Source organism: Azolla caroliniana, unplaced genomic scaffold, assembly GCF_043228905.1.
Source record: "Azolla caroliniana isolate FFs.n. ecotype wild unplaced genomic scaffold, voAzoCaro1.0.p SCAF_5, whole genome shotgun sequence".
Classification (NCBI taxonomy): Eukaryota; Viridiplantae; Streptophyta; class Polypodiopsida; order Salviniales; family Salviniaceae; genus Azolla; species Azolla caroliniana.
Window position 1 is genome coordinate 20,718,522 of NW_028230440.1, and position 26,756 is coordinate 20,745,277.

Below are 26,756 nucleotides of genomic sequence, written 5' to 3' on the forward strand. Positions count from 1 at the left end.
GTTGTGGGAGACTAGGGTTCGGGGGTTGTGAGGATAGGGAGGTACCGACTTGAAGTTCTTGTAAAGAATTTCGAAGAGCTTCATTTTCAAGCTGTAGTTGTCGTAAGGCTACCATTATTTGGCCTAACTCACTAGTTGAGTCGGACATAGCTATGGCTTATGAGAGGGAGAACTATGAGGATGGGAAGGTGAACAAATTGTCACGGATCATAAACTCAAGAGACAAGCAAGAAGATAACCAAATGGACAAGAAAGAAGATAGTATTAAAGGAAAGACTCCATAACTGGTGTTGTTCACCTTGAATTCCTTCAAGGTGAACTCCTCTATTTATACTACATGGCATGCATACTTGTTGCACGCATGTGAATCTACAATAGAGCATGTAGGTATGCATGCATGTGCCAAGTGTAAATACTACAAGGGAGCAACTATGCACATGATGCTAGCAAAATAATAAGGACCAATTATATACATAACTAGTACTAGATATCTTGGTTAACTCATAATTCTAGATTATAACATGGTCGTGTCAAGAGTTCGAATCTTGACACCAATGGCCCTAAGCACATTCCTACATAATTGGAGTGGAGAGTTTGACCATTGGTTTAATTGTTGTTTTGAAATGCTAATGAAGATACTCGGGATAAAATGACTTGGTTGGACACAATAAACAAACAAACAAAGCATTCTCCGATGGTCATGGTCAAGCCTATGAAAAAGACAGAAGAGTAAAACAAAAACCTAATAAAAATTTCAAGGCATGGTGACATCTGAGGGGATATGTTGACGGTGTCACAAAATATCAATATCAAAATTCAAACCTATAACCTTCAAGATGATTGGCTTGATTTCTTAGATATGAAAAAGTTTGCTTACAATAATTCAATCCATTCTTTCATGGGATACATGCTATTCTTTGCAAACATAAGATGTCATCCTCATTGGATGATGCTTGAATATCCAAAACTCTCAAACAATCCTGTCATTCAAGATCAACTAGAACAACTCCAAAACATTCAAGCCAAGCTTTCCGACCATTTGCTTCATGCTCAAACCAAGTACAAGAAAGCGGTAGACAGACATCACTTAGACTCTACACCTAAGGAACCTAAGTTTTAAGTTGGTGATCGTGTATGACTATTATGGCGTACTGTGAAGACTATTAGACCATGCAACAAGTTGGATTTCCAACATTTAGCTCCATTTGTAATCTTTGATAAAGTCAATGATGTTGCATTTTGTTTGGATTTGCCTTCACATATGCATCTTCATCTAATATTTCATGTTTTATTGTTAAGAACCATGGACATCAAGTAGTATCATGAACCGGGTTGTTCCACTATCACCTCTAGTCGAACTTGTTGAAGGACCAAAATATGAGGTAGAAGCTATTTTGGACTCCAAGATCATCCGATCAAACGTTAGAACCAGCAAAGAATGTCGCTCACACCTTGAATTTATACAAGAGCTTAATATTCACTACCCCAATAAACCAAATCCTAGTTCATACATTGTGACTAGTGGAACTCGTCATCAAAGGAGGGGGTGATGTCACAAAATATTAATATCAAAATTCAACCTTCAAACAAAATCCTTACATTGTAACCATCACGATGTTGTGATGTTTTCACGCCACGATGAGAGAATAACCTCTACCAAATTATACAAACTAATTCAAATATTTGTAAATGGTTGTTTAGTTAAGTGACAACTAATATCTTGATAAGAACCGGTCACCACAGGATGATAATATTATGTGTAAATAGCTAGTTGAATCTAGGGAAAAAAAAACAAAAAACATAATACTGAGTAAAATATTTTAAAGCTAAATACCTATTCAAAGCACATTTCGTTATTATCATTATAAGGTATTTTACCTATTAAAGCTATTACCCACTTTTAAAGCTAAATACTTATTATCAACCCATTTTGCTAATTTATCATTATCAGGTATTTTAGCTATTAAAGTTATTACCCACTAAAGCTAAATACCTATTCAAAGCACGTTTTTGCTATTATCACTATCAGGTATTTTAGCTATTAAAGCTATTATCCACTAATGTAGGTGCCTCTTATGCATTGGTGACACTTGGCACTCATGCACCCACCTTCCTCATGTATAAAAGGGGGGGTGAGTAATCTTATCAAGGGGGAATATTGTTAGGAAACCGGTCCCTCCGGATGGGAAGAGCACGAGCTGGATCAGATAGAGTCGATAGGTAATTCAGCTGAGGCCGAAAAATCGACTGACCCATGATCGATCAATAACCGATTCGGTTACCAAATCTAACATGGGGTTATATTTGTAAATAACTCATATTGTGTATATGAGTATAAATAACTTTAGGGCAAGTAGTTAGATAAAAGAATGGTGATTATCATTGTTGTGAAAAAGGTTACAGTGAGTTGTTGCCTCTGTAACTAGAGTGGGAGAGTAAGAGTGTGTATGAGTAACTCTATAGTCATCTATGGACGAAGAAGAGCTCAAGGTCGTTGCCTTGAAACTTCTTCTTGTATTCCTCCTATTATAGTGATATAGTTCGAAGTTTGTGGACTCCTGTGGCTTTTCCCTTTCCGTGTTTTCCACGTAAAATATTTGTGTCTCTATACTTCTGGTTTGTATGTGTCTGTGTACTGTCATTCTCGATCTTTGCACCTGCATACACATACATATCAACCGGTTGTGGCCGGTAGGATCCTCAACAAATATAGATGTGAAATACTATTGTAATCAGATAGGCAAGAAATACTATTGTAATCATGATTCTTGGAATTATCAATACAAGCTATTTCGTTTCTCCTCTTTTTTTGACAAGAAGCCCGATGCTTACTTCCCAGATTCACAACTTTCTTTTCCTTTGCATTTGTACACCGTGATCAACATCACAGTGGTGAACCTGACGTGAACCACGGAAGTTAAGAGAGATGGAGAAGCAACAAGCAGTCTCAGAGCCACGAATCAACCAAGAAGCCATTGTGGAGCCACAAATCAATGTGATGCTGCAAATGATTGAAAGAATGATGCAAACCCAAGAACGTGCAATTGCTCGTCAACAAATCGATCATGCTATTGACAATCTTGTAGAGAAAATAGGTCTCTTTGAACGTAAAAATATATCTCAATTATTACAAGTATATGTTATTGTGATGGGAAGTAACGGGTTAAACCATGATGGTTCAAATGAATTTTGTGAGGATGGTTGAACTCCCTTTGAGAAATAGAGTCTCTGAACTCGCAACAAGTTCTAATGATTGGGTTGCATTCGAACAAGCTTTATTAAATGAATACATGCTTGGTGATACAAATTGAGCATCAAGGAGGAGTTTCCTTGATTGGGTGTACAAAGAGGACAAGAAGATTTCAATGATAGAGTTGTTCAAAGAATTTGAAGCTCATTATAACTGATTAACATCGACCGGAAGGACTCTTTTGGAGTTGTAGAAGTTCATAGTACACTTGGAGGCATTAGACCGATCCTATCGAGAAATATTAGTTGCATTCCCTGAAGACTAGGCTACACCCATTGGTCTAGTATTCGATTGGAATAGAGTACATGAAGCTTGCAACAGAAACAACAAAAGAGCCTAATGGTGTGAAGATCTTTCTATTTCTAGGGGTACAAAAGGCATTAGTTCTTGAGATGAAGTGAAGATAACCATTAGGGAAGATACTGGGAGTCCGTCAACTATTTCCAAGGTACCTGAAACAGTGATCGATGATCTCATCAAAGGTATAAAAGATCTTTCATTACAAGTTGCAAGGCTATGAGAAGAAAAATCCTCACATCCCCAAAAACATTATGAAAGAAGATGCGTATGGTGTGATAGCGTCGACCATTCAAGAGGAGGGTGTGATAACTATTAAGACATGATAGACAGAGGGGTGATATTCTTCAAAGATGGTAAGATTCATTCTTCTAAAACTCGATTACCTCTCCAAACTAACTTTAGAAGAGTTGGTATGAGAAGGATCATGGGAGATGAGGAAACAACTAGGATGCAAGCTATCTATCAACCAACAACTGTAATCATCCATGTTGGTAAAGGAGGATCCGAATCTGATTTTTGGCCATGTATTTTAAAAGATGCAAGAAAGGGTAAAATCAAGGTTGAAAAGTTGAAGTCTGGAGGTGATGTTGTCCGAAGCAATATTGGGTGGGAAGATCCAGTGGATGGCCTCTCAACTTTCACAAGGGTTGCAACAAACCAAGCCCATGACGTGATCATGGAAGAGAAACAAAAAAGGGCAGAAAATGAAGATAACAAGAAGTGGGAGCTAAGAAGTGCTAAAAAGAGGGAGACGGAAAATTTGAAAATGGTAAGCCTCGACATTGAAAAAAGTAAGGATAAGAAAAGTCCTTCATTCAAATTATTATCGGATATTGAAGCTTCAACTAATTTGAAAAAAGTATTGGAAGAAAGAATTTTAGATAACAAAGTGGAGCTTTTCTTGAGGGAGCTTTTGGGCATAGCTAAAAAAGAATTTCATGATGCAATAATAGATTGGATTAAAAGAAATTGCAAAATATTGAAGCCGCTGAAAACCTAGGGAGTGAAATGAAGAAATCAATGATGGACGTCATCAAGGTGAACCAAGCTCTTCCATTGTTGGTACACAACTTTTGAAGAGAAGCTGAAAGAGCTAAAAAGCTACTATGCTAAAAAACATTGGCAGAGAGCAACAACTGAGACACCCGTGAATATTGGAAACCTTGAAGATCCGGTCGTGACCTTAATTGGCCACGGCTCAAAAATTAATCTAATTTCTTATGATATTTATAGGAAAGGTGGATGACCAATGGAAACGGATCATGGGTGGAGGGCAAAATCGACTAATTCAACAACCAAGGAACTTCATGGAGCTTGCCCGAACATCAAAGTCACCATTGGAGATATGCCAATGGAGCAACATTTCTTTATCCAAAAGGCCTCGTCATACCCTCTTGGTCAACCATACATCACATCTTCAAGGATGGAGATGAAGGTGCTTGAAGATGGCTCGACATATGCTAGGATCCGAAGTACCGATGGTAAAAGGAGTGTTCAATTTCTTACTGTTAGGCGGGAGCATGATAGAAATAAAGAAGAATTACAAATTAACTCGTGTGGGCATGATATATCATCTTATGAGTTGGATTTTTAAATAGGATCATTGATGGGCAGGGACACAATGGTCTCAAAGCTTTCCTTTCCCTGCAAAAAAGTTTTCTGATTAATAAAACAATCAATGCTTCCTTTAATACAATGGATGGATTTACCCGTTACCTTGGCATGGAAAGACATGCACAAAATGAAGGGAGCAGCAAGATGTTGGATGCATTGTGCACTTCAAGGATGATTGAAAGGGATGCAATAATTACTGGTATGTTGCTTGAATATTCAAATGTTGATATAGTCAAAATATTAGAAAATTGCTTGAATGAGAAAGAATACGACAAAAGATTTGATCATGTTAATTATGTTGACATGTACCTTCATATTACCGATTTTATTGAGAAAAATGGTTGTATAGCTAATAGTAAAATAACTGGTAATAGCTATCATGGAATGGCTAATGATAAAAAAGCAAGTGAAAATAGTTATGCAATAATAGTTAACACTAAATATAAAACAATCGACAAAAAGGTCAAGCCCGTGGCCATGCATCTGCCTATGCATAGTACTAAAATGAAAAAGAATGTCACGTTTGAGCCAATGTTACAGGATTCTAAGGATATTGGTCATAAGTTTACAAATGCTACTGTAGATCAACTAAAAATTGGTGAGAATGATTTTCTTTTGCCTGTTGAGACACAATGTTTTTGAAATATGATTGCTAGTCATGGAAAGCATTTGCATTTGAGTAAAGTGAAATTGGTTGGGTAGATCCATCAGTTGTGGAACCAATGATTATATTCACAGTTCTGCATATTCCTTGGAATTCAAGGCTTGTCCCTGTTCCTTGGGCCCAAATACCACAAGTAATAGCTTTGGTTAAGGAAAAAATAAAAATGGGTATCTTGGAGCCATCAGATGCCCCGACTCGAATAAGTGGTTTACTGTACCTAAAAAGAATGGTTCATTAACTTGGTTCATTCAGGATTTATAGCTTGTCAATAGAGTTACTATTCGAAACGTTGGTGTTGGACTGGTTGTAGATGCCTTTGCAGAAGCTTTCGTAGGAAGAGCTATATATTCTATGTGTGATTTGTATTCAAGATATGATCAATTTCATCTTGTTATTGATAGTCGTGATATAAATACTGTCAGAACACCAATTGGGTTGATGCGAATGTGTACATTGCCTCAAGGTGCTACAAATTCTGTAGCACATATGGTGAATGCTATGAATAAAATTTTAAGAGATTTTGTGCCAAAAGTAACTATGCCTTTTCTTGATGATGTTCCAATGAAAAGATGCTTGGTGAATGAGAAGGATGAAAAGCTCATGCCGAACTGATGTAGAAAGTTCATTGCAGACCACATTTGTGATTGTGAAAGAATCCTTTCAGGTTAGAAGAGGTTCATCTTACATTTTCAGGTAAAAAATCCATGTTTGGGGTTCCCGAAGTTTTGGTTGTAGGGCACATGTGTGGCCCCTACGGAAGAAAGTCATCCCCAATTAAGGTAAATGCAACTCAAAATCTAAAGGATGATTGTAAGTCTCTAACGGAAGTACATAGGTTTCTGGGTGCTTGTGTGTTTTACCGAATTTGGATTCTACATTTCGCACATGTGGCTGATCCGCTTTATGGGTTGCTTAAGAAAAATTCAAGTTTTGTTTGGACTAATATACATACAAATGCAATTCGCCAACTAAAGGAAATGTTGTTGAATGCCCATGTTTTACGAAGGCTAGGTATGATAGTCGACACCCCATCATTGTTACTGTAGATACGAGTTCAATCGGGATCAGTTGGGTTGTTAGCCAAGGAGAGAAGGAGGGGTCAAGATATGCAGTTCGATTTGGTGCAAATATCTTAACAGAACGTCAAAGAGCTTACCCATAGATTAAGAGAGAGATATGGGGTATGTTAACAGTTATTAAAACGAATCGTGAATACTTAATTGGTGTTGAAGTTGTGGTTGAAACAAATTGTCGTTCGTTGGTAGGAATGATTTCAAGTTGTGAAACATCTGATATAGCTATGCGTAGGTGGATAGCTTACATAAAATCACCTAGTCTTGAAATCAAGCACATTGTAGGAGCGGATAACCTAGTTGTGAATATGCTCTTAAGAGCGAGGTTTAAAGGTAAAAATAAATGGTAACGGCTGATGAAGAAGATGAGAGTTTCGATTTCTTTTCCATAAATTGTAACTCAAAAGGGTCATGTGATTTTGGTGTTCATGTTATTCTTCGTGAATCTGAGTACGAGGGGGAGATGTTGCAAATTGGGAAATACTTGAGTACTCATGGGAAAGATGGAACATGATCAAGGGAGCTATTTCATAAAATAAGAAAGAAAGTTTATAAGTTTTTTCTTCATGAGGGGTATCTTTGGAGACATCCAAAAGTTGTGAAAGGGATTCCGCAAAGAGTGATCGGGAGAAGGGAAGAGCAACAAAAACTAATATTTGAGTTTCATGATACTTTATGGGTGGTCATCGTGGAGTTTGGGCCACCTACTCAAATTAAAAGAGAAGTTTTGTTGGGCTGGAATGTACAACGATGTTGCAGATTATGTACAATTGTGTGAGAATTGCCAAATGTATTCAAATATTTGGCATTGTGATGGGTGGTTGCAACCTACTTATTCTTTATCTCTACATTATAAATGGGATGTGGATATTGTAATAATGCCTATTGGTGTTTGGCAAATGAGATATCTTGTATTGGCAAGAGAAGATTTAACAAATCAAGTGGAAGGTCGAGCCCTATGCCAAAAAACCACTTCAGTTATTTGTAAATTCCTTCTTGAAGATGCGGTATTTAGGTATGGGTGCATTGGGAAGATTGTTGCTAACAGAGGAGATGGAGATTCGACTATCCTTAACAACGGTGTATAACCTTGAAGCTAATGGGAAGACTGAGTGTGGACATGGCCCTATAGTGAAAGCTTTGGTGAAAGCTTGTGATGGCAAGATAACTAACTAGCCTCATTTGTTATCGTATGCACTATGGGCTCACCACACTACTCACAGTTCCGTGACTAGTTTTATGCCATCAGAATTGATACTTGGTCAAAAGCCAATTATGCCAATAGAAGAATTAGTATTTTCTTGGGTTTCCTTGCCATGGGCAGATGAAATGAGTCGAGAAGATTTGCTTGCTCTTAAAATAAGACAACTATAATGAAGGGATGAAGATGTTCAAATAGCTATAGAAAGGATGAAACAATGTCGATTGCGGAACAAAGAAGGGTTTGACAAAACCCATCGCCTTTGACCAAGAAAGCTCCAAGAAGGTGATTGGGTCATAGTATATGCTAGCAGCTTGGATAGCCAACATAGTACTTCCCACAAGTTTGCCAAAAGATGGTTCAGACCATATGTCATTAGATAAGTAAATAAAAATGCAACTTATCTCCTAATTGAAATGGATGGAGTTGCTTTAAGGGTTTCCGATTGTAGGGAAGCAAATTAAGCTATTCAAGAAAAGGGAATATCAAAGCCCTAACTTCCTTAATGAAGACATCATCCATGAAGCTGAAGAAGGAGATGTTCGTTGGCGCATGCTGGAAGATGCGCGAGTCTAGAAGGGGAGGATGTCGTGACGTTTTCGTGGCACGATGAGAAAATAACCTCTACCAAATTATACGAACTAATTCAATCTTTGTAAATGGTTGTTTAGCAAAGTGATAGCTAATACCTTGATAAGAACTGATCGCCACAAGATGATAATATGATGTGTAAGTAGCAAGTTGAATCTACTAGTAGGAAAAAAAACAAAAAACAAAATACAGAGTAAAATATTTTAAAGTCAAATACCTATTCAAAGCACATTTTGTTATTATCACTATCAGGTATTTTAGCTATTAAAGCTATTACCTACTTTTAAAGCTAAATACATATTATTAGCACATTTTGCTACTATCACTATTAGGTATTTTAGTTATTAAAGCTATTAACCGCTTTTAAAGCTAAATACCTATTCAAAGCAGATTTTTGCTATTATCACGATAAGGCATTTTAGCTATTAAAGCTATCACCACCTAATGTAAGTGCCTCTTATGCATGGGTGATAGACACTTGACACTCATGCACCCACCGTCCTCATTATAAAAGGGGGGGTGAGTAATCTTATCAAGGGGGAATACAGACGTGAAATACTATTGTAATCAGATAGGCAAGAAATACTATTGTAATCATGATTCTTGGAATTATCAATACAAGCTATTTCGGTTCTCCTCTTTCTTTGACAAGAAGCCCGATGCGTACTTCCTGGATTCACAACTTTCTTTTCCTTTGCAGGCGTACGCCGTGATCAACATCACAACGCCACTTTATGATTATTATTTAATGTTATGTATACAATAGATGATCGCCAAATAGCATGCATGCATGTGCGCCAAGTGTCGATCATGCGTGATCCCGTGTATATTATATAACTGGAAGATCTGGTTAATATTGAACCATTCTGATTCAAAGCCAATCTTCCACACCCTTATTATCTTGGTCTTTTTTGTCTTCTTGCTTTGTTATTATCTTATTGCCTTCGAAATCGACATCATCTTCGAAACTTTAGTTGTGACAAAGGGTATGGGAGATTACAAGTTCGATGCATAGTCATGAGTGCTTCACATTTTGTGTTCTAGTTGATTTGGGGTGAGGTACTCCATCGCATTGCCTAGTCCTTGCACATGGTCGGACTTGGTGGCACCCATTCCTTCTTCATATGGCTTAATTCAATGCCTGAAGTATCCATTCCATATAGGCAACCTAATGTTCTCCAAGAAAGAAGGGCAAGGCATGTGACATTGTCAATGAAAGACAACGATGCCTTCCCAAGCCAAGTGAGAATAATGACTCAAACTAGAAGGTTATGAATGAGTAATGCTTTGAATGCTTGTTTGGTTCATTTGACCCTCAAATGCATGAGTTGGTACAAACTCAACTTACCATTGAGAAACAAACTCAACTTACCATTTGACCCTCAAATGCAAGAGAGAAAGAGAGAGAACACATCGCGGAGTTAATCGACACTTTCCTAATACAACTTACAGATCCGATTTCCAACACACAAGGACCAGAAACAATACCATTGCAACTCTCTTGACCATTAAGAAAATGATCTGAAAAGCAGATGATAACAATGCCTCCCCTTTTTTCGTTTTTCCGTCTTTCTTGGGTTTCGAAAACTTAAGGTTTCAAGAACAGGGTCAGAAAATGAGAATCATTTCTGTAGAGGTGCTCTAAGATGCTTAAGGTTTCAGAAACGAACAAGGAGAATGGTGGTGGCGAGGTACGGTCTATTCTTAGAACGCGAATGCACAAAGGAAGGGATATGTCTCCTGGAACATAGTTATAGAATACTTAACATACAATATATATAAATTATGTACGCTAAGTATTCTAACTTCTTCTTTTTAAAATACTTAGGATACGTATTTTACAAATAAAATACGACGTTAAATACTTAGAATACGTATTTTACAAGAGTATGGAATGACCACAAATTTAACTAAGTGGAAGGCTGCCCATTTAGCTGCTATTTACCTGGTTTGAAAGCTGAAGCAGGGGCAGGGCCATCCATGGTCATGGTCTTTTGCTCCTTATATAAACAAAATCAAAGCACTGGGGTTTTTGAGGTTTGAGAAGAAGAAGAAGAAGAAGAAGAAGAAGAAGAAGAAGCCATAGCCAAGCCATAACCAAGCTAGAGCCATAGCCATAGCCAAGACATAACCATAACCATATCCATATCCATATCCATATCCATATCCATATCCAAGACATAAACATAACCATAGCCATAGCCATGTCCTCTCATGGTCTTGTTGCCTTCCTTGACAGGGACCCCATCAATGGCCTCCCTCGTATCGACACTGCCTCCGGAGAATCGATCTGCGCCGTCCAATCCTGTGTCGGTATCTCCCTCGACGACGGCCCCCTTCAACAACCTGGTACCCTCCATGTAACCACCAAGTAAGGCTCTTCTTTCTCCACCCCCCCCCCCCCCTTCTCCCTTCAAATTCTTCTTCGTTTCTCTGTGCTTTTGTTTTTTTAATCTTCTCTTTGTTGCCACTTTCTTTAGAAAGTACTTCTGCAGATGTCCATAGACCAACTTTTGTTTTCCTGTCCATCTTTGTTTGATGGACCTCTTTATAGTTCAAAGGGGGGTGACACACAAAAAAAAATTGACATTAAATGCCCAAATACTACCATTTATTTGTCCTTTTTTGTGCATGTAACCATGGTAATTTTGCTCACAGAGACCCCAAAGAGGGAAAAGGGAAGGAAATAAAGAAAACCAAGTTCAACCCATAGATTTACAAACACCATCTTTGTGGTTGGAACCATGGTAGTGAAAAGCTTAAAGGGCAAAATCTTGGGGTAAAAACCAAGAAAAACAATTAAGCGTTTTCTTCCTTGAAAAGACACAAAAAAGCGATAATCAACGCTTTAAATGCTCGCATCTGGTTCATAGTCGAATTGTGTATGTTTTCTATTTCTTTTGCCTTGAGCATCAAAACTCCTTTGCGTTATTACACTAATGTTGCAGGAGGCTGATCTGGATAAGCGATGTAGATGAGCATGGCTACGCTGTTGATTTTCTTTCCCTATCAATGCATGCCATATCAAGGGACCCAGAGGCATATCCCCTTCCTTGTATTTATACACAAGTAAGTTATATCTTCCTATTTTTATATGCTGATGATCCTCATAAGTTTAAATATGTAAATACAGTGAATCATTGTGCTGTTTTATGATGGGTTTGCTTGTACAGGATTATGACTAGTACTGCTCAATTCAATCGTTCATGTCCATTTATAACTGTCCCTTTTACTCCGTGAATTTGTGAAATGGTTTATCAATACACAAATTGACTGTTGTATGTATATTCACTCATACTTTTTAAACAGTATGTAATTATGAATACTGATAATTGCATTTGTGTATAACTCTCTGTTTTCAGATAGAAGCAGATGATAAATTGGAGTATAGTGATGAGGAAATGGATGAGAGAAATAATGGTGGAGATTTGTCAGAAGTGCATGAGATGCGCTTGGTTCCTTCTGATCCAAGTGTATGTATCCTGTGTCAGTTTGAGATACATCTGTGTGTAAAATTTGGTCATTATTAACATTTATGTAAAACAAGGTTTAGACATTTGTGTGTTTTTTACTGTATGTACACTGCATAGGTTTTTGATTGCATCAAATTCTTGCTTAGATACAATTTAATGTTGTGCAAGCTCTACCTGATGCATAAGTAAAGGTGGCTAGTTTAGTCACTGTAACCTTATTCATGGAGTATGAAGTTGAAAGTATTTACAATGGAGTATGGAGTATTTACAAAGATGCGATCCGCTAGGCAAAACATCAATTAACATGAATAAATGACTGCCTAATAAGGGAGACCTGATGAACTGAAGAAAGAAAGATGCATTAATGTCTCAAAAGGACCGAAATTGCCTCCAGAGACTCAAACATATTATAAATGAAAAATGTTCTTTACCCTATGAGAACAAGGAAAGAAATAATATGAATATAACTAAGAGGAACAATGAATAAAAGAGGCAGCTATCCAGCTTCTTGTCAGAGGGAGAACATTGCTACTTTTAGATCTGTGGACTTATAGATTGAAGGATACAGATGCTTTTCAGCAGTTGAGCTCTTTCACTTATTCTTTGTATATCAGGTTACAGGTAACGAAGGAAAAATTTAGTACGAATAGAAACTGCATTTGCATTTTTGTACATTGTGATATAATTAGAATTAGAATTGTTGATATATGCTTACTTCAATCTTCCTTAACTCAAAAATACATCAATTAGTGGATGGCCTTTTCAAAACACTCTGTGATTGTGCACTACTCAACCCTGACCCTGAAGGAGGTAAGTTCTTTGAGGATGTTTGGATATCAAGCATCTTTGTTGCTGTCTTTGTAATACATGAAAGGGGTGCATTTCAGAGCTAGAAGGTGAGGCTGATTGGTTTTTCAATGAGGATGAAGTTCTGGCAAATGCTATTGGACAGTCTAATGGTACAAAAGATCATGAAGTATCGGGCTTATCTAAGGTTCTCTGGCCTTCCCTAGTTCACTCTGCATCTATCATTTTTTGCTGCTAATCAAACTGATCCACGTTTTCCCAATATTTGGCCATTAATTTTGTTTTGTTTTGTTCCAGCTTCATCTTGACGATGAGCAATTTGATGATGCGGATGAAGCTGATGTCTAAGTGGCAGGCAACGTTTAGCGTCACCTGATGATTCTGGTTCTTTGAAATGTCAAATCTTCTCTAATGGCTGCAGAAATCTCTTCCACCAGAATTGATTAAATTAAGAGTAAATACGTGCTTCAGCATCCTTACATAACAATGAGTTTTCGACTGCTGTTTAAGCCGGGTTCAATGTGCTGCAAAACTATCTAGTCGTTGTACTGTTTTACCGTTCCTCGTATACTAAAGAACCATGGACTAGCTAACATACTTGAAACTTCTGTTTGAACTCTGCGATCAGTTTCCAAATTTGTATCTCTTTTGAGAACTCACTCTAGAGTTAGTAGGAAAATCAGGCTGATTTCACATCCATTCATGGCTTTTCTTCTTGTTTAATTAATTTGTTTGTAATGTTTAGTTTATGTACTCATCATGGCAACTTTTTTTACATACGTATGGTAAGCTTTACACCAATCTTTTAGGTTATTCATGTTCTTTTGTGAAGTGAACAAAATTTTAAGAATTGCATTGAAAGTGCAAAGATGTGGTGAAGGAATATAAATTGGAATCCAAATGTTGTGGTAGATTTCTCATTTATTCTTTTTAAGGCAATCAACTGGCTTTGGAAAGGAAAGCTTCCGTTGGAAGAATTTTTTTTATTACGTCTTGCTTATTTGTTTACAAAATTATATGTATGTCTATCATTGTGTACTGACATCGATTATTTTAGTGTTCGATATTTAGCATCAATGTTGTTTAAAAGGTTTGTAACTGACTTTATTTTTCAGTTGTAAACTTTGGTTTCTTGTCAAATTATTTTACGATATCATACAAAAACCAAGACTTGCTTTCAAAATGTGGCTTTGGAACCCATTTGCTGACACACTCCCCACAAATATACTTCAGTGAAAATGCAGTAGATATTATATTAATTCGGGGAAATGTTGAAACATGTACATGCATTGTTGACTGGGAAAAAACTAAAAACTATGATGTTTATGTTTCTATGATGAATGATTTTATCATTGTGGTGTTCATGTCAATATTCATGACCTATTCTTCTTGGCAACTCTTCATTTTCTTCAAACATTTTTCATTTGATTAGATGGGCAAATCCTCACTTTGACAAGACCTAAACAGGCCATATCCTTATCTCCGAAGGCCAGGTATAGTTCTAACTGCAAGATTACCTGTGTGGAGTGTGACTATTCCCTGTGGTTTGGTGATCATGATTACGATCACCTCTCATGTCATATATTTGCATGAAGGTCATGAGATAATAGAGGCTTTTGCAGATTACACATACTCATGTGAAGGTCAAAAGACATGATGGGCAAATCCTCACTTTGACAAGACCTAAACGGGCCATATCCTTATCTCCGAAGGCCAGGTATAGTTCTAACTGCAAGATTACCTGTGTGGAGTGTGACTATTCCCTGTGGTTTGGTGATCATGATTACGATCACCTCTCATGTCATATATTTGCATGAAGGTCATGAGATAATAGAGGCTTTTGCAGATTTCACATACTCATGTGAAGGTCAAAAGACATGTAGTAGGTGTTTGCAGATTAGACATAGTCATCTAAAAGTCATGAAATATTTGTAGCTTTTTGCATATTAGTAGGAAAGAAACAGACAAATGGCAAAAAGGCAATAGAATAATAGGAGGGGAAAGCAAGTGATGCCATTGCTCCTAAAGTTAAGGAATGAAATCGTGCACCAGTGCTTGTTGGCACATCCAGTGCTTTTTCTCAAAAGTCAAAACACGATGAGCTGTGCCATTACTGAGAAAGAATTTCATTGAAAGGTCATTTACAGTGCTTATTGTTTTGACTTGGCTCTCATCTCAAAGTAGAAGCAAGTGAATGTTGATCATGGCCATGCCATTGGATAGCATGCTCGAGGACATCATCAGGGAGATGGATATGTTTTATATGTCCGAAGAATCGGAACTGCACGAAAAGCATTCGGGTCACGGTGATATCGATGATGACGGCAGTGACTCAGATGATAACAATAACAATGATGAGGGTACTATTGTGGAGCATAAGGGATGTAATCATGATGCATTGCATGTGATGGTGAAATGTAGATCAGGGGATTCAGATGATGGGATGCTGGGGATAATCAAGGTAATGGGAAAGATGTTAGAGGGCATGGTTGCCAAGAATTATGAGTGGCATGGTTGTGTTGGGGTGGAAATGATGCCCAAATCAGGGCACAAGGCGGGTAATGGAATCACCCCGATAACAACCCTATTCGATGGGCTGAGTGCTCCCAGCATTGGGATTACGGTATACTTGGAGCGTATTTTTTGGTATTCTGATTGCAGCCCCTCTTGTTTTGTGGTAGCATTGGCATACTTGGACCGCTTCCGAGATGGCTGTCATATCCACATTACCGCCCTCAATGTCCATCGCCTCCTCATCACAACCGTCATGCTCGCCGCCAAATTCCTTGATGATATGTATGTATGATCGTAGTCTCTTTCGCTACCTCCTCCTTTTATTTTATTTTCTGATTGTGTGTGTATATACAGAGAGTAGAGTTTGCTGAATGCATTTGCTTAAACTTTGATATAATGGCAAAGATAGTCACCATCAACAAAGATACTTCAATTGTTTAGAAAAAAATAGAAATTCCCAAAACAAGCCATCCAAATTCTGAAACATTTACCAGAATGTCAAGGGTGGGTAGGGGAGTTCACCCGTGGTGTCAGTGTATCTGATTACCTTTGAATTTAGCCCATGCAATTTCGGTGATTTTCCACATTTAGTCTAAGATTTAATCCCATGACTTGATTTGCATTTCTTATCATTATGGCAAGATGTCTATAGTATTACCCCAAACATCTCCTGTGAATTGTTTCTCTAGATTGAGGCAAACTTACTGTTTGTTCAATATGATTTGTATTAGCTAGGTGTTACGACAATGCATATTATGCCAAGATCGGCGGTGTCAGCACATCTGAGATGAATCTTTTGGAATTGGAGTTTCTTTTCGCAATACAATTTCACCTTCATGTGTCAAAACAACAGTTTGAGAGCTATTGTCTCCGGATGGAGAGAGAATGGATGTCTCTATCATTGGCTACCACGTTTGACCACTATCGAATGATTTGGTGATTGGAGTTAATGGAGAAATGAGAGCTACTTCGATTGACTTGTCAACCAAGATGTTTCTATCAAATCAAGAATTGAGCAGAAAATCCCAAAACATGTTTCTCTTCGGCTTTTCCTAGTTCAAAGTGCTAGGAATTTAAACTCAAAAGGCTATTTTGTGCCTAACATATTATAATCCTCGACTATTCTCACATTGTTGTATGCACATAAAATTTGGGTTAATGAACCCATTATATAAAGCATAAGATGATAATGTTTGTGTGAGATTTATTCTTGAGGGCTCAATTATTTGTTTAAAATGTTAATATGTTGCCACAACAATTTGAATTTAATGAGACATCGCACACATGTGCATTTATCTTAATCAAAGATATTGCTATTGGGAAACTTTTAAGGGGCATCAAAATCCATCAAGAATATTTATGTGTAGAATTAGAAACATTCATAACAAATAAATACACACACTATTATCATGAGAAACATGCCAACATGGACATAAAGGGATCTATCTAGGGAAAACTGAAATAGCTGATACAAATTGGAAAACAATTGCCTATAATCATGCTTATTACAAATAATCCATCAAAAGTGTTCATGCAACCCAATAATGCACCCATGCCAATAATATGGGAAAGGGCTTAACATCCCATGATGAAAAAGCTAAAGAGTCGGGGAAACTTTTGGAATCAATAAGCAAGCAACTATGAAAAAGTTGTCAATAACACCCCCTCCTACAAGTGGCCAAGGCGATTTTTCTTAGATTGTAATACTATATGTTCACATTCGAGATCCCAAGCAAACATAGATAGAGAGAGAAGTAAGCGTTCACTGAGAGGTAACAAAGTCTTTCACGGACCCCATTGAATCGCAACTTTCCATCGAGCCAACATGTTTTTACTTAGGACTTGACCAAAAACGTTTAATTATTGGGATGGGAGGATCCAATCATGTGTTCAAGGGACAAGAGGAGATGAAGAAGTCGTAGGCGTGGCAATGAGGGAGATGAAGTAAAAACGTGCGGTAATTTAGGGTATTTTTGGTTTTTTTTAATCAGCTGAAGAACAAGAAGAAGAAGAAATTTAGGGGTTTTCTTTTCTTTTTAATCAGCGGAAGAAGAAGCAGTTTCTATGGGTTCGAGACACGGACACGAAGGCACACGTACCCACCTTCATTTGAACTCTTTTGGTTGCCCACAGTTTGGTGGAGACTTTGTTCACCATTTTGCAAAAGAGAGAGGGGCTTCAAAAAGTGAGGATGCTGACGTGACGTGTAAAGGGCCTGCACCTTTTTTCAACCCCACGTCAGCAGCACTTTCCAGCACTTTTTCTGCACTTTTTGGCTTTTTTTCAAGAGGTATGAAATATCAAAAGAACCTTTCCAGAGATATTCTTTGGCTTGTACATTTGAGAGAGAGAGAAAGAGAGAGAGAGAGTACAGAAGAGTTGCAGAGATTTCCCAATTGTGGTTGCCCTACATGCAGGAATCAGCTGTGGTGAAGGTATTGTGTGACTTCTGCTCCAAGGAGACAGCCATTGTTTACTGCAAAGCTGATGCTGCGAGACTATGTCTTGCGTGCGATCGAGATGTCCACTCTGCCAATGCTCTCTCCCGACGACACTCTCGGACTCTCCTCTGTAATACATGCGCTTCTCGCCCGGCTTCTGTTCGATGTGTAACCAAAAACCTCTCTTTATGCCAACAATGCGATGAGACTGGTTCGCATCAGGCGCATTCGCACCTGCCCATTAGCTCCTTCTCAGGTTGCCCCTCAGGCATCGAGCTTGCTGGCATCTGGGAGTGTGTCGTGGGTGATCTGGCCACATCAGATCATGTCTCTAATCCACCGGCCATGAATCATGTCAACCACAGGAATTTCCCGGTTGATCTAGGTATAACATCGGATCATGTCTCTGATACACCAGCCATGCATCGCAGCATCAAAAGGAACTTCGCGGTTGATCTAATGAATGCATCAGATCATGTCTCCTATCCGCTTCTCATAAATCGAAGCAAAAAAAGGAACTTTCCAGTTGATCTGGTGACGACATCAGATAATGTCTCTTATCCACTAGTCATGAATCAAAATGAAGAAAGAAATTCCCCCATTAATTCATCATGGAATCCTATTTGTTCCAATAGCATCAACATGGATCAAACAAAAATAAATTTTCTTGGTGGTCTCGGAGAATCTGATCACGTTTCTAGTCAATCCAAAATGGATCAAGGCCTAAGGAACTTTCCAACTAGTTCATCGCATGATCCTGTTTCAGCTAAAGTGGAGATCAACGAAACCAAAAAGAGTTTTTCTATTTTCCCTGATGTAAGTGCCACAAATAAGGGGATGTGAGTCTGTTTTTTCCATTGGTTAATTGCATGACTAAGTCAAGCACAGAAATCTACACATTATAACCCTTGCTATAACATTTTGCAGTTAGGAAATGGGTCAAATCATGTGCTCTCTGCTTGTGTAGGTTGGAGAAACAAACAAGGATCAATGTTTGCCTAGTAAATCTAAAAGAAAGCAAGATGTTCCTCAACAGAGTCTTAACGCAGAAAACGGTGAAGAGATCTTCAAAACCAAACAACATTTACGGCCATTGACTCTAGTTCCAAACTTGTCTGAGAAAGAAAGATCGCCTCACGTAAGACCTTTAGTTAGTGCAGATTTGCAACAAATACAAGAGAAGAAGTATGAGGATCATATTCAACATGGAATCAATGATCAACTTCCACTGGAAACTAATCGCATTGAAGCTCAAGCAGTTATTTCTGAAAACTTAACAAACTGCATTCTTCAGGGAGATTTCTGGAATTACAATATAGACTGTCAAGAAAATGAGGTATCTCTCCTTTTATGTTCCTTTCTCTATCTCTTTTTCTGTTCGCCGTATCCTTCTTTTATCGAAGTTACCGAATTACGTCTGAAAACAAAATAGAATAACTCTATATCATCTCCTTGAGATGATGCCCTACTACTGGTTGTAGAGGGTTATACATGTAAGCTTTGAATGGTGATAGCACATCAATTATGTCTTCCCAAATTTTTTGGAGAAAGTGCTAAATGTTTGGACATGGCCATGACTCATGGCCATATACTATCTTGATTAGCATGATAGGAGATGTGGGAAACAAAACCAGAGAAGGAAGAAAACGGTTTCTTTTAGCTGTGAATTCGAGATAGAAAGCTATAAAACTCACTCATCAACTAGAAAATATACAGAAAACATGAATATCTAATAGATTGAAATAGATACAAACAATAAAGAAACATGATCAGATCTCTTATCACTATCTTTACTATACGTGTCTCACTTTGCTTGAAGCATGAAATAAGTCCTATATGTCACGCATCATGCTTTTGGGCCACAACCTCAGATATCTGGGCAAGTTGATCTCATATCCAGATCATATTATCACTCTTTGCTCCTTCAACCGTTGCCAAGAGGTAACCGGGGAGGGGATACAATTTCTCTAGTGCAAAAATTAAACAAATTTATGGAAATTCTCAAAATAAATGCATGGAAATAAACAAATTTTGCTTGCAGAAATGGTATTAACTACGATAAGAAAGTTCACCTTCACAATTTGGAAAATCAACCAATTGCAACAGCATGCTGAATTAAACAAAATAGTATTGTATGCTTGTTCTCCCTAGCTATATTGACTTTATCAATTAGCATACATTCAGGTCATTTATTCATTTTTGGGTAAGTGAGAAATTCATTGGGAATTCAAATACCTGTCGTACACAAGACACCCCCATTAATTGTAATGTTTATATGGCCTCATACATGAAGTATAGAAATAGTGATCGATCATGTAAGATGTAATTGTGAACAATCTTTTGTATCTTGCTTATGTGATTGCATTCACATAGACATCTGGATTAGCATAAATACGACATGGATGATGGTACACATTATTAACCGTCTTCTCAGAATCATTAACATGTCTTCGGCCTGTGCAAATGGATGAATGTCTCCAAATAACTCTACATATCCCCAAATATCACAAGTACTATTATCAAGTTCCTTGTTCGGAACTTGTCCTTTCCTTTATAGATGGCCCAACAACAGGGCCTACTACCTAGTACCTACAGAAGCCAAGAAGAAAAGTTGAACCTACACAAAATGACAGCATGATAAATTTTCAACTAGAAGTTTTCTATTAATCATATTGCTCATGTTAAGCATTTCTATGTTTATTTTAATCTCTCTCTCTCTCTTTTATGAACTCTTCGAGATTGATGTTTCTTCCTATGCCTTTGGAACAGCCTGCATATCATATTTGGCCATTGTATACAGAGTTTTCTTATTTACAGCAGCAGTGTATTCCATAGTCAAACACGGGAGTTGCTTTAAGATGTGGGCCCTGGGTTCAATGATTGTTATCTTTAACTTTTGGGCGTTATTAATTTCATGAGGTAATTTTGTTCGGTCATGTATTAATCCCAAATTTTACAGTGTATACGTTTTGTCCTTCTTGACTAAGGTTATATAAGGTGATAATGCATCTTCAGTGAATATCTTCCATTTGATCAGTAATGGAGTAGCCATGGTTCTTCTTTTTGGCAGACTAGAGGAGATCATATTGAAGATCTCGTCTTCTGCAAAAATGGCATGACCATTGATGACTTCAATATGTCGGATGTTGATCTTGAATTTGACAACTATGAGATGTTTGATACCTCATGTCTGCAAACAGAAGAGTTCAAAGATGTAACATCGTCTTGTTCTTCGATGGGACAAAGTAGATCATTTGTTGAGTCCAGTATTCACGTGGAAAGTATACAGGCGGGCAACACAGTAGATTCACAAAATGTTGGTAAAAGCCTCCATGTCTCTGATTTCCTAGGCTTTCTTTTAAGATATGAATGTTTCTTATGCTCTTGCATATGCAGGCTATAGCACAACCAAGGGACTCTCTTTTGCCTGAACAAGTTCTTGAAAGTCCAAGGATTGCCGATGTATCAGATTCTCTGTCCCTTTCAGGATTGAGTGGTGAAAACCCTCTGCTTACAGACTACCCTAATTGCAGCATGTTATCTGGCAAGTTAAATGCCAATCCACAAGGGGGATCCACAAGCCACAATAAAGAGGCTTTTGCCAAAGCTCGAGATGATGCTATGCTTCGATACAAGGAGAAAAAGAAACACCGTCAGTAAGTAAAAGAAAACTCCTCAAATTTAAAAGGAAAATACAGTTGATGTTTTTGGATATTCTATTTAGTTGCAGAATCTAGATGAAGCTTCTATCTATGCAGGTATAAGAAGAAGATTCGTTATGAGTCTCGGAAAGCTGGGGCAGATAGCAGAAGGCGGGTCAGAGGCCGGTTTGTGAAGGCTGGAGAAGCATTTGATTATGATCCTCAGGCAGTAATGAAGAGTTAGAAGAAAATCACATATCTTTTTACCTTGAATCCATATTGATTATAGGTATATGAGCTGCTTCCTTGCAGATATGTTTTGGTGATAAACCAATGGACATAATGAAGTTTAATCAATCATACCTTTATGCAGATCACCAACATTGCTATCATGTTACACTATTTTTTGCTAGCCCCTCGGGATGTCTGCATGTCAGTGCTTCATCCTGCCCCTTGTACTGCAAGATCAGAGGGATTGTACTTCTATTGAGAACGATCTCTCCATTTATGGAGCCTATTCTTTGTGTGACCACCATCTAGACATGTATGGCATATTTGCTAGATATGCTCCAGAGTATTTATGGATTGAAGGAATTGTGGCATGAAGTTATATACACCAACCTATGTGATTGAAATTAGAGGGGTTTGGTAGCTATGAGGCTTGCTAATAAACACAGCAATTTATGATTTTTACATTGCAATGAATAGAAACATGAGCTTCAGGATTTTCCATGTGTTTTGCTTGAGTATGCATGCCTGGGAAATTGAATATAAATAATTTCTTATGATATATATACAAGTACTGGTATATTTAGTATTTTATGTTTGACAGGATAGAACACTTATTTGACCTATTTTAAGGAGCGCTGCAAAGTGAAATAGCTGGAAGTGTTCAGCAGTTCATATAGCATGTATCTTATTTTATGAAGTGCAGATCAATCAACAATTGTGCCATTAGATTTTGGCATATTACCTTTGTCGATGGCATTTTCCCTGCAGCATTAACCATGGTTCTCTATGAAGCTACCCCGTCCATTGATTTATTTGGTCTACACGACACCATAGTTTGAAAAACGTACCATTTATCTGGATGTGATGTAATAATACCAAGCTTACTCATACAAATTTAACCTCTGAATACATTTACCTTTGGGAACAAGACTGAAGTTTCTGTGAACCTAAAGAATCATCAAATTGACATATGTTATGATTCTAATTTTTTATCTTCATGGATTAGCTTGTTCATTGGGCCATTTTATATATGCTTCAGGTATTTTCTCCATTTCATTTAATGAACTAGTTGAAATGCTTGCTTCCTTATCTAAACAACATAGCACAGAGACATAGTATAGTTTACATGTTCCAAAAGGGGTGAATTTGGGGTCAAATGTGAAATGCTATAATAAGATCGATTCCTAAAGCATTGTTTGGTGAAACTTCTCAGAATTTATGATGGTCAACATTCTTGTCCAGTTTGACTTTTATCTAAGATGCATTTACGGAAGAGCATAAACAAACATCAATCAAGAGAATTAATGCTATCTATTGCTTTATGCAATTGTCAAAGATGAACAAGCAAGATTGGGTTCAAATATGAGATGGTACAAGAAGATTGACTCTCAAACTATTATCTGGCAGACCTAAGATTCTTCAAACCGGAGCAGAAATTGTTCAATTAGACTTTATTTAAGAAGCATTTATGAAAGAACAAAGGTTGATTTTCCTTGACATGATGATTTACGCAAGGTTTGCTGAAGACCAGCCAAGAAAGGATTGATGCTATCACGTGGATATTAATGTCAAGAATACATAGTTACATTTTTACTGCAGAGGTCAATTTTATCTTTTCCAACCAAATGAGAAGGCATATTGTATCTTACTCAAAAAATAAATATGTTATATTTCCTACAAAATCCAAAGAATAGATGGGTTACATTTACTAGAAAACTCAAAGAATAAATATGTTACATTTACTAGAAAGCTCAAAGAATAAATACATTACCTTCACTAGGCTAAAGATATAAAACTGTATGCTTCACCTTATATATGATTTTGTCCATGATGTAAGCTTCACTTGGTATAGAAATGAGAATAGGCCAACTAAATACAATACTCTCACCAAAGACTCTTCACATGTCATGATATATAGAGATTAATTATATCAGTGTTTGATGCGACAAGGACTCTTTATTTATCCCTCTCTATGATTCTTTTAGAGTAACTACAGGTTTTGTAAGGATTGATGTGAGTCATTACCAATATCATCCAGCTTTTATTCACTCATCTTTTTTCTTAAGTTCTGCTTCGGTTTTTCTAATGTAAGGCGAACTGCTGAATGCATATTCCTGTGCAAGGGCAAAGAAAACCATCTCCAAGCATATTAGCAGATTTTGAATTGCTTCTTCAATTTGGTCAACTTCTAACCATATGTGATCTGAGCGAATAATGCCTATGGCAGCTAGGATTTCTAGAACTATTCCCTGCAATTTTGCAAAATAGAGTGATAACCAGGAACAATCTCAGTTTTCATTCAACTTTAATGAATTTGTTTTACGAGAATTTACCTGCCAGAAAGAGAAAAATACAATGCCTTTGACACACAAGAATTTGGCTAATGGATTATGTGGAGCCAATTCCTTCACAAACGCATGGTAGAAGAGTACCAGAGCATACAGAGCTAATGAAACAGAGATATTGAGCACAACTGACACAGAGGTGCTAATGATGCCCCTGTATATCCCAAACAACTGCATAGTGATCATAAATATCGAGAAGACTGGTCGGATGATGACAAATTGCCATGTCCACCACTTAAGAAGCTTTAGCACATTCTGATTTAGGTGCAGTGTGTGAGGCTGTAAAATCGATTGACATAAGTGTATGATTCAGAGTCGGGCCTTGCCATCAATCAATAAAAGCCGAATCCATTTAACAAAAAGGAGTTTTTGAAACTAGAATACTTAGAGTAGGTTCAGCATTCACCACAAACAGGTTCAATGGGAAAGAGATGTGGATGGGGCGTCCCTTGATCTCATCAGGGACAATGTTTTTGTCCATGGATATGTTCAAATAACTGTACATTAAGGAAAGAAATTTGGCAATCACCTAAACAAAACGCAACAGGAAACGGTGGTGAGAACAAGAAAACATGCCGAGATTACTCTTCAAAAAATTGTGTGTGTATTTAGCAAGCAACGAACACCTGATCTCAAATGGATGTGTATTCATGCACATAGAACCTTCTTGTATGCCTTGAAGCTTAGGGGGGTTTTCATTTAGAAAAGAACCCCCAGTGCAGTATCATCATGGATTCAAATGTTAATGAAATAATCATGATACGCATACTTGTTCATGAGTGATCGTGATGATGACAAAAAAAGGATGCAACAACACTACATCTTGCAGTGGAATTGTTCGTTTATGTATGTAAATATGCATTGAATGTGTGACTAGAATTCAAAGAAAGGTAAGGATAGGCCAACCCACAGTTGGGTAGCCTTATAGTCGCCTGTAGTTGGCATACTGAAACTATAGTCTGGCCAGAGGTCCATTATCCATCCATTCTTCCAAGGGTTTAAGGTTATATAAACAGGTCTTTACTATTATGCAGATTTTTACTGTTGCAATATATTGCTGAGTTTCATTGGCCCTTTCAGCTTTTTAGAGATGTTAGAACATCTTTCTTGCTTTACCCCCACTCTATTGGTGGCTGTGATTCATGCCGTTAATGCCCTACAGTTCCAACTATGCATAGTTCCTATCGGATGTAATTGATTCTATATTATGGATGCATTTCATGTGGGCCTCTTAATTCAATAATTCTGTTTTATCTAAATGATGATGCCTTGTCATGTGTTCTCATATTTCATGGATGAGCTTGTCTGTTCAGGTTTGTGACTAGTTCATGGCTTGTTTCATCTCAACGTTGGTTTCTATGGACTACACCAAAGCATTCCTGACAATGATGAAGACATTGATGATGCAGATGTGAGCCTTTGTGGATTTGGAAGTGCATGTGTGCATGGACAAGAAATCTGTGGATGCAGATGTTTGTGTTTATGTTCATGATAATGTCGACATCGGTGTCAAGGTCAACGAATATCATTATCATTATCACATTCATAACAAACATGATCAAGACCATGATCATGATCACAATAACAAATGAAGAGGTGTAAGAAACCTGGCATGATCACACTGAAAAGAGGGAGGTAAGGAGAAGAGAGGACCTACCAGGGCCTCGTAGCATTCTTTGAGAGCTTCGAGGAACGAGAAAAAGACAGTGCTCCCTCTGACATCGATCAAACCGATGAACGCAACGACGGCATAAAAGGGGGCCATGGAGATGATGATAGCGATGGCACGCTGCTCCTTCGCCACACTCCAGTTGCGCAGGTGCGCCATCACTAGGCGGGCTGTGGTTACCAGTGAGGTGATGGTGCAGAGCCCTGCACCAATCAGGGTCCAGCCACGAGCCCCCAACAAGAAGCTCATCTCTCTCTCTCTCTCTCTCTCTCTCTCTCTCTCTCTCTCCTCTCTCTCTCTCTCTCTCTCTCTCTCTCTCTCTCTCTCTCTCTCTCAGCCCCTGCTTCTCTTCTGATAATGATGGCCCTGCTTCTGATATTGGTTCCCCTGCTGCTCTCTCTCTCTCTCTCTCTCTCTCTCTCTCTCTCTCTCTCTCTCTCTCTCTCTCTCTAAGCCCCTGCTTCGCTTCTGATAATGATTCCCCTGCTTCTGATATTGGTTCCCCTGCTGTTGCTGCTGCTTCTTCTTCTTCTTCTTTAGGATAATCTGGTTGTTCATTTTCTTCACACTTTGTGAAGAGTTTAAATGACCAAAATCTCACTGTTTCCAGTTCAGAAACCCATCTCTCGGATTCGCAAAAAAAAAATAGACATACCGAAGAGGTTATAGCCTATTCCTTCCTTGTTTTGTCAGGTTCCCATCTCGACCCTGTGGCAAGCATTGGGCGTAAGACCTACTCTATATCATCTTCGATGCTACATTTTCCAATGAAACGGAGTGTTTTGCAACGTAATCATCGAATAGATGTTTGTATCTTGAAGAGTAATTAGTGGGCTAACCGTTTTACCCATAATGGCATTTGAAATGAACTACTCTTAATCATTTGTATAGTGGCGGCGAGAGTCTCACATGTGTGCATGGACATCAAACTTTCAAGGCACT

General features: G+C 37.9%; 4 protein-coding genes across 7 annotated transcripts in view; 3 read left to right on the top strand and 1 right to left on the bottom strand.

Annotated features, from left to right (window-relative positions):
* The first annotated feature begins 10,663 nt into the window (after window positions 1-10,663).
* On the top strand, window positions 10,664-13,672 carry LOC147864397 (nucleotide-sensitive chloride conductance regulator (ICln) family protein). The gene is made up of 6 exons (XM_087320610.1): window positions 10,664-11,064; window positions 11,642-11,762; window positions 12,056-12,170; window positions 12,917-12,976; window positions 13,054-13,160; window positions 13,271-13,672. The coding sequence occupies exons 1-6, from the start codon at window positions 10,898-10,900 to the stop codon at window positions 13,319-13,321; spliced, it is 621 nt and encodes a 206-aa protein (XP_087176736.1). The 5' UTR covers window positions 10,664-10,897; the 3' UTR covers window positions 13,322-13,672.
* A 1,264-nt stretch (window positions 13,673-14,936) lies between these two features.
* Window positions 14,937-26,756, top strand: part of LOC147864398 (cyclin-U1-1-like) — a 64,261-nt gene continuing 52,441 nt past the window's right edge. Inside the window, exons 1-2 of one of the 3 annotated variants that reach the window (XM_087319144.1) lie at window positions 14,937-15,769; window positions 16,219-16,342. In XM_087319144.1, coding sequence (XP_087175270.1) covers window positions 15,168-15,769; window positions 16,219-16,222 — 606 coding nt within the window. In that variant the 5' untranslated portion in view covers window positions 14,937-15,167 and the 3' untranslated portion in view covers window positions 16,223-16,342. Of the gene's footprint in view, window positions 15,770-16,218; window positions 16,769-26,756 lie in introns of those variants that run through there. The other 2 variants (XR_015529748.1, XM_087319143.1) reach the window with 2 other exon arrangements.
* LOC147864399 (uncharacterized) lies at window positions 17,818-22,297 on the top strand. Of its 2 annotated transcripts, XM_087320193.1 has the most exons (6): window positions 17,819-18,744; window positions 18,896-19,264; window positions 20,999-21,244; window positions 21,325-21,584; window positions 21,687-21,858; window positions 21,943-22,297. In XM_087320193.1, exons 1-5 carry the CDS (start codon window positions 17,899-17,901, stop codon window positions 21,811-21,813), a joined length of 1,848 nt encoding a protein of 615 aa, XP_087176319.1. In that variant the 5' UTR covers window positions 17,819-17,898; the 3' UTR covers window positions 21,814-21,858; window positions 21,943-22,297. The 2 variants fall into 2 exon arrangements, with proteins under 2 accessions (XP_087176320.1, XP_087176319.1); XM_087320194.1 differs by lacking the exons at window positions 21,687-21,858; window positions 21,943-22,297 and having other exon boundaries at window positions 17,818-18,744; window positions 20,999-21,248; window positions 21,325-21,494.
* On the bottom strand, window positions 23,489-26,164 carry LOC147864400 (uncharacterized). Its single transcript, XM_087320195.1, has 4 exons — window positions 25,803-26,164; window positions 24,552-24,674; window positions 24,134-24,424; window positions 23,489-24,049 (listed from the first exon to the last, which is right to left on the bottom strand). The coding sequence occupies exons 1-4, from the start codon at window positions 26,061-26,063 to the stop codon at window positions 23,846-23,848; spliced, it is 879 nt and encodes a 292-aa protein (XP_087176321.1). The 5' UTR covers window positions 26,064-26,164; the 3' UTR covers window positions 23,489-23,845.

Coding starts and splice junctions, on each gene's coding strand:
- LOC147864400 (XM_087320195.1), bottom strand. CDS start 26,063: ATGAGCTTCTTGTTGGGGGCTCGTGGCTGGACCCTGATTGGTGCAGGG. Junction 24,675..25,802: donor AAGAATGCTACGAGGCCCTG/GTAGGTCCTCTC, acceptor CGTTTTGTTTAG/GTGATTGCCAAATTTCTTTC. Junction 24,050..24,133: donor TATTTTTCTCTTTCTGGCAG/GTAAATTCTCGT, acceptor GCAAAATTGCAG/GGAATAGTTCTAGAAATCCT.
- LOC147864397 (XM_087320610.1), top strand. CDS start 10,898: ATGTCCTCTCATGGTCTTGTTGCCTTCCTTGACAGGGACCCCATCAAT. Junction 11,065..11,641: donor ACCCTCCATGTAACCACCAA/GTAAGGCTCTTC, acceptor CTAATGTTGCAG/GAGGCTGATCTGGATAAGCG. Junction 11,763..12,055: donor TTCCTTGTATTTATACACAA/GTAAGTTATATC, acceptor CTCTGTTTTCAG/ATAGAAGCAGATGATAAATT.
- LOC147864399 (XM_087320193.1), top strand. CDS start 17,899: ATGCAGGAATCAGCTGTGGTGAAGGTATTGTGTGACTTCTGCTCCAAG. Junction 18,745..18,895: donor GTTTTTCTATTTTCCCTGAT/GTAAGTGCCACA, acceptor CTGCTTGTGTAG/GTTGGAGAAACAAACAAGGA. Junction 21,585..21,686: donor GAGAAAAAGAAACACCGTCA/GTAAGTAAAAGA, acceptor CTATCTATGCAG/GTATAAGAAGAAGATTCGTT.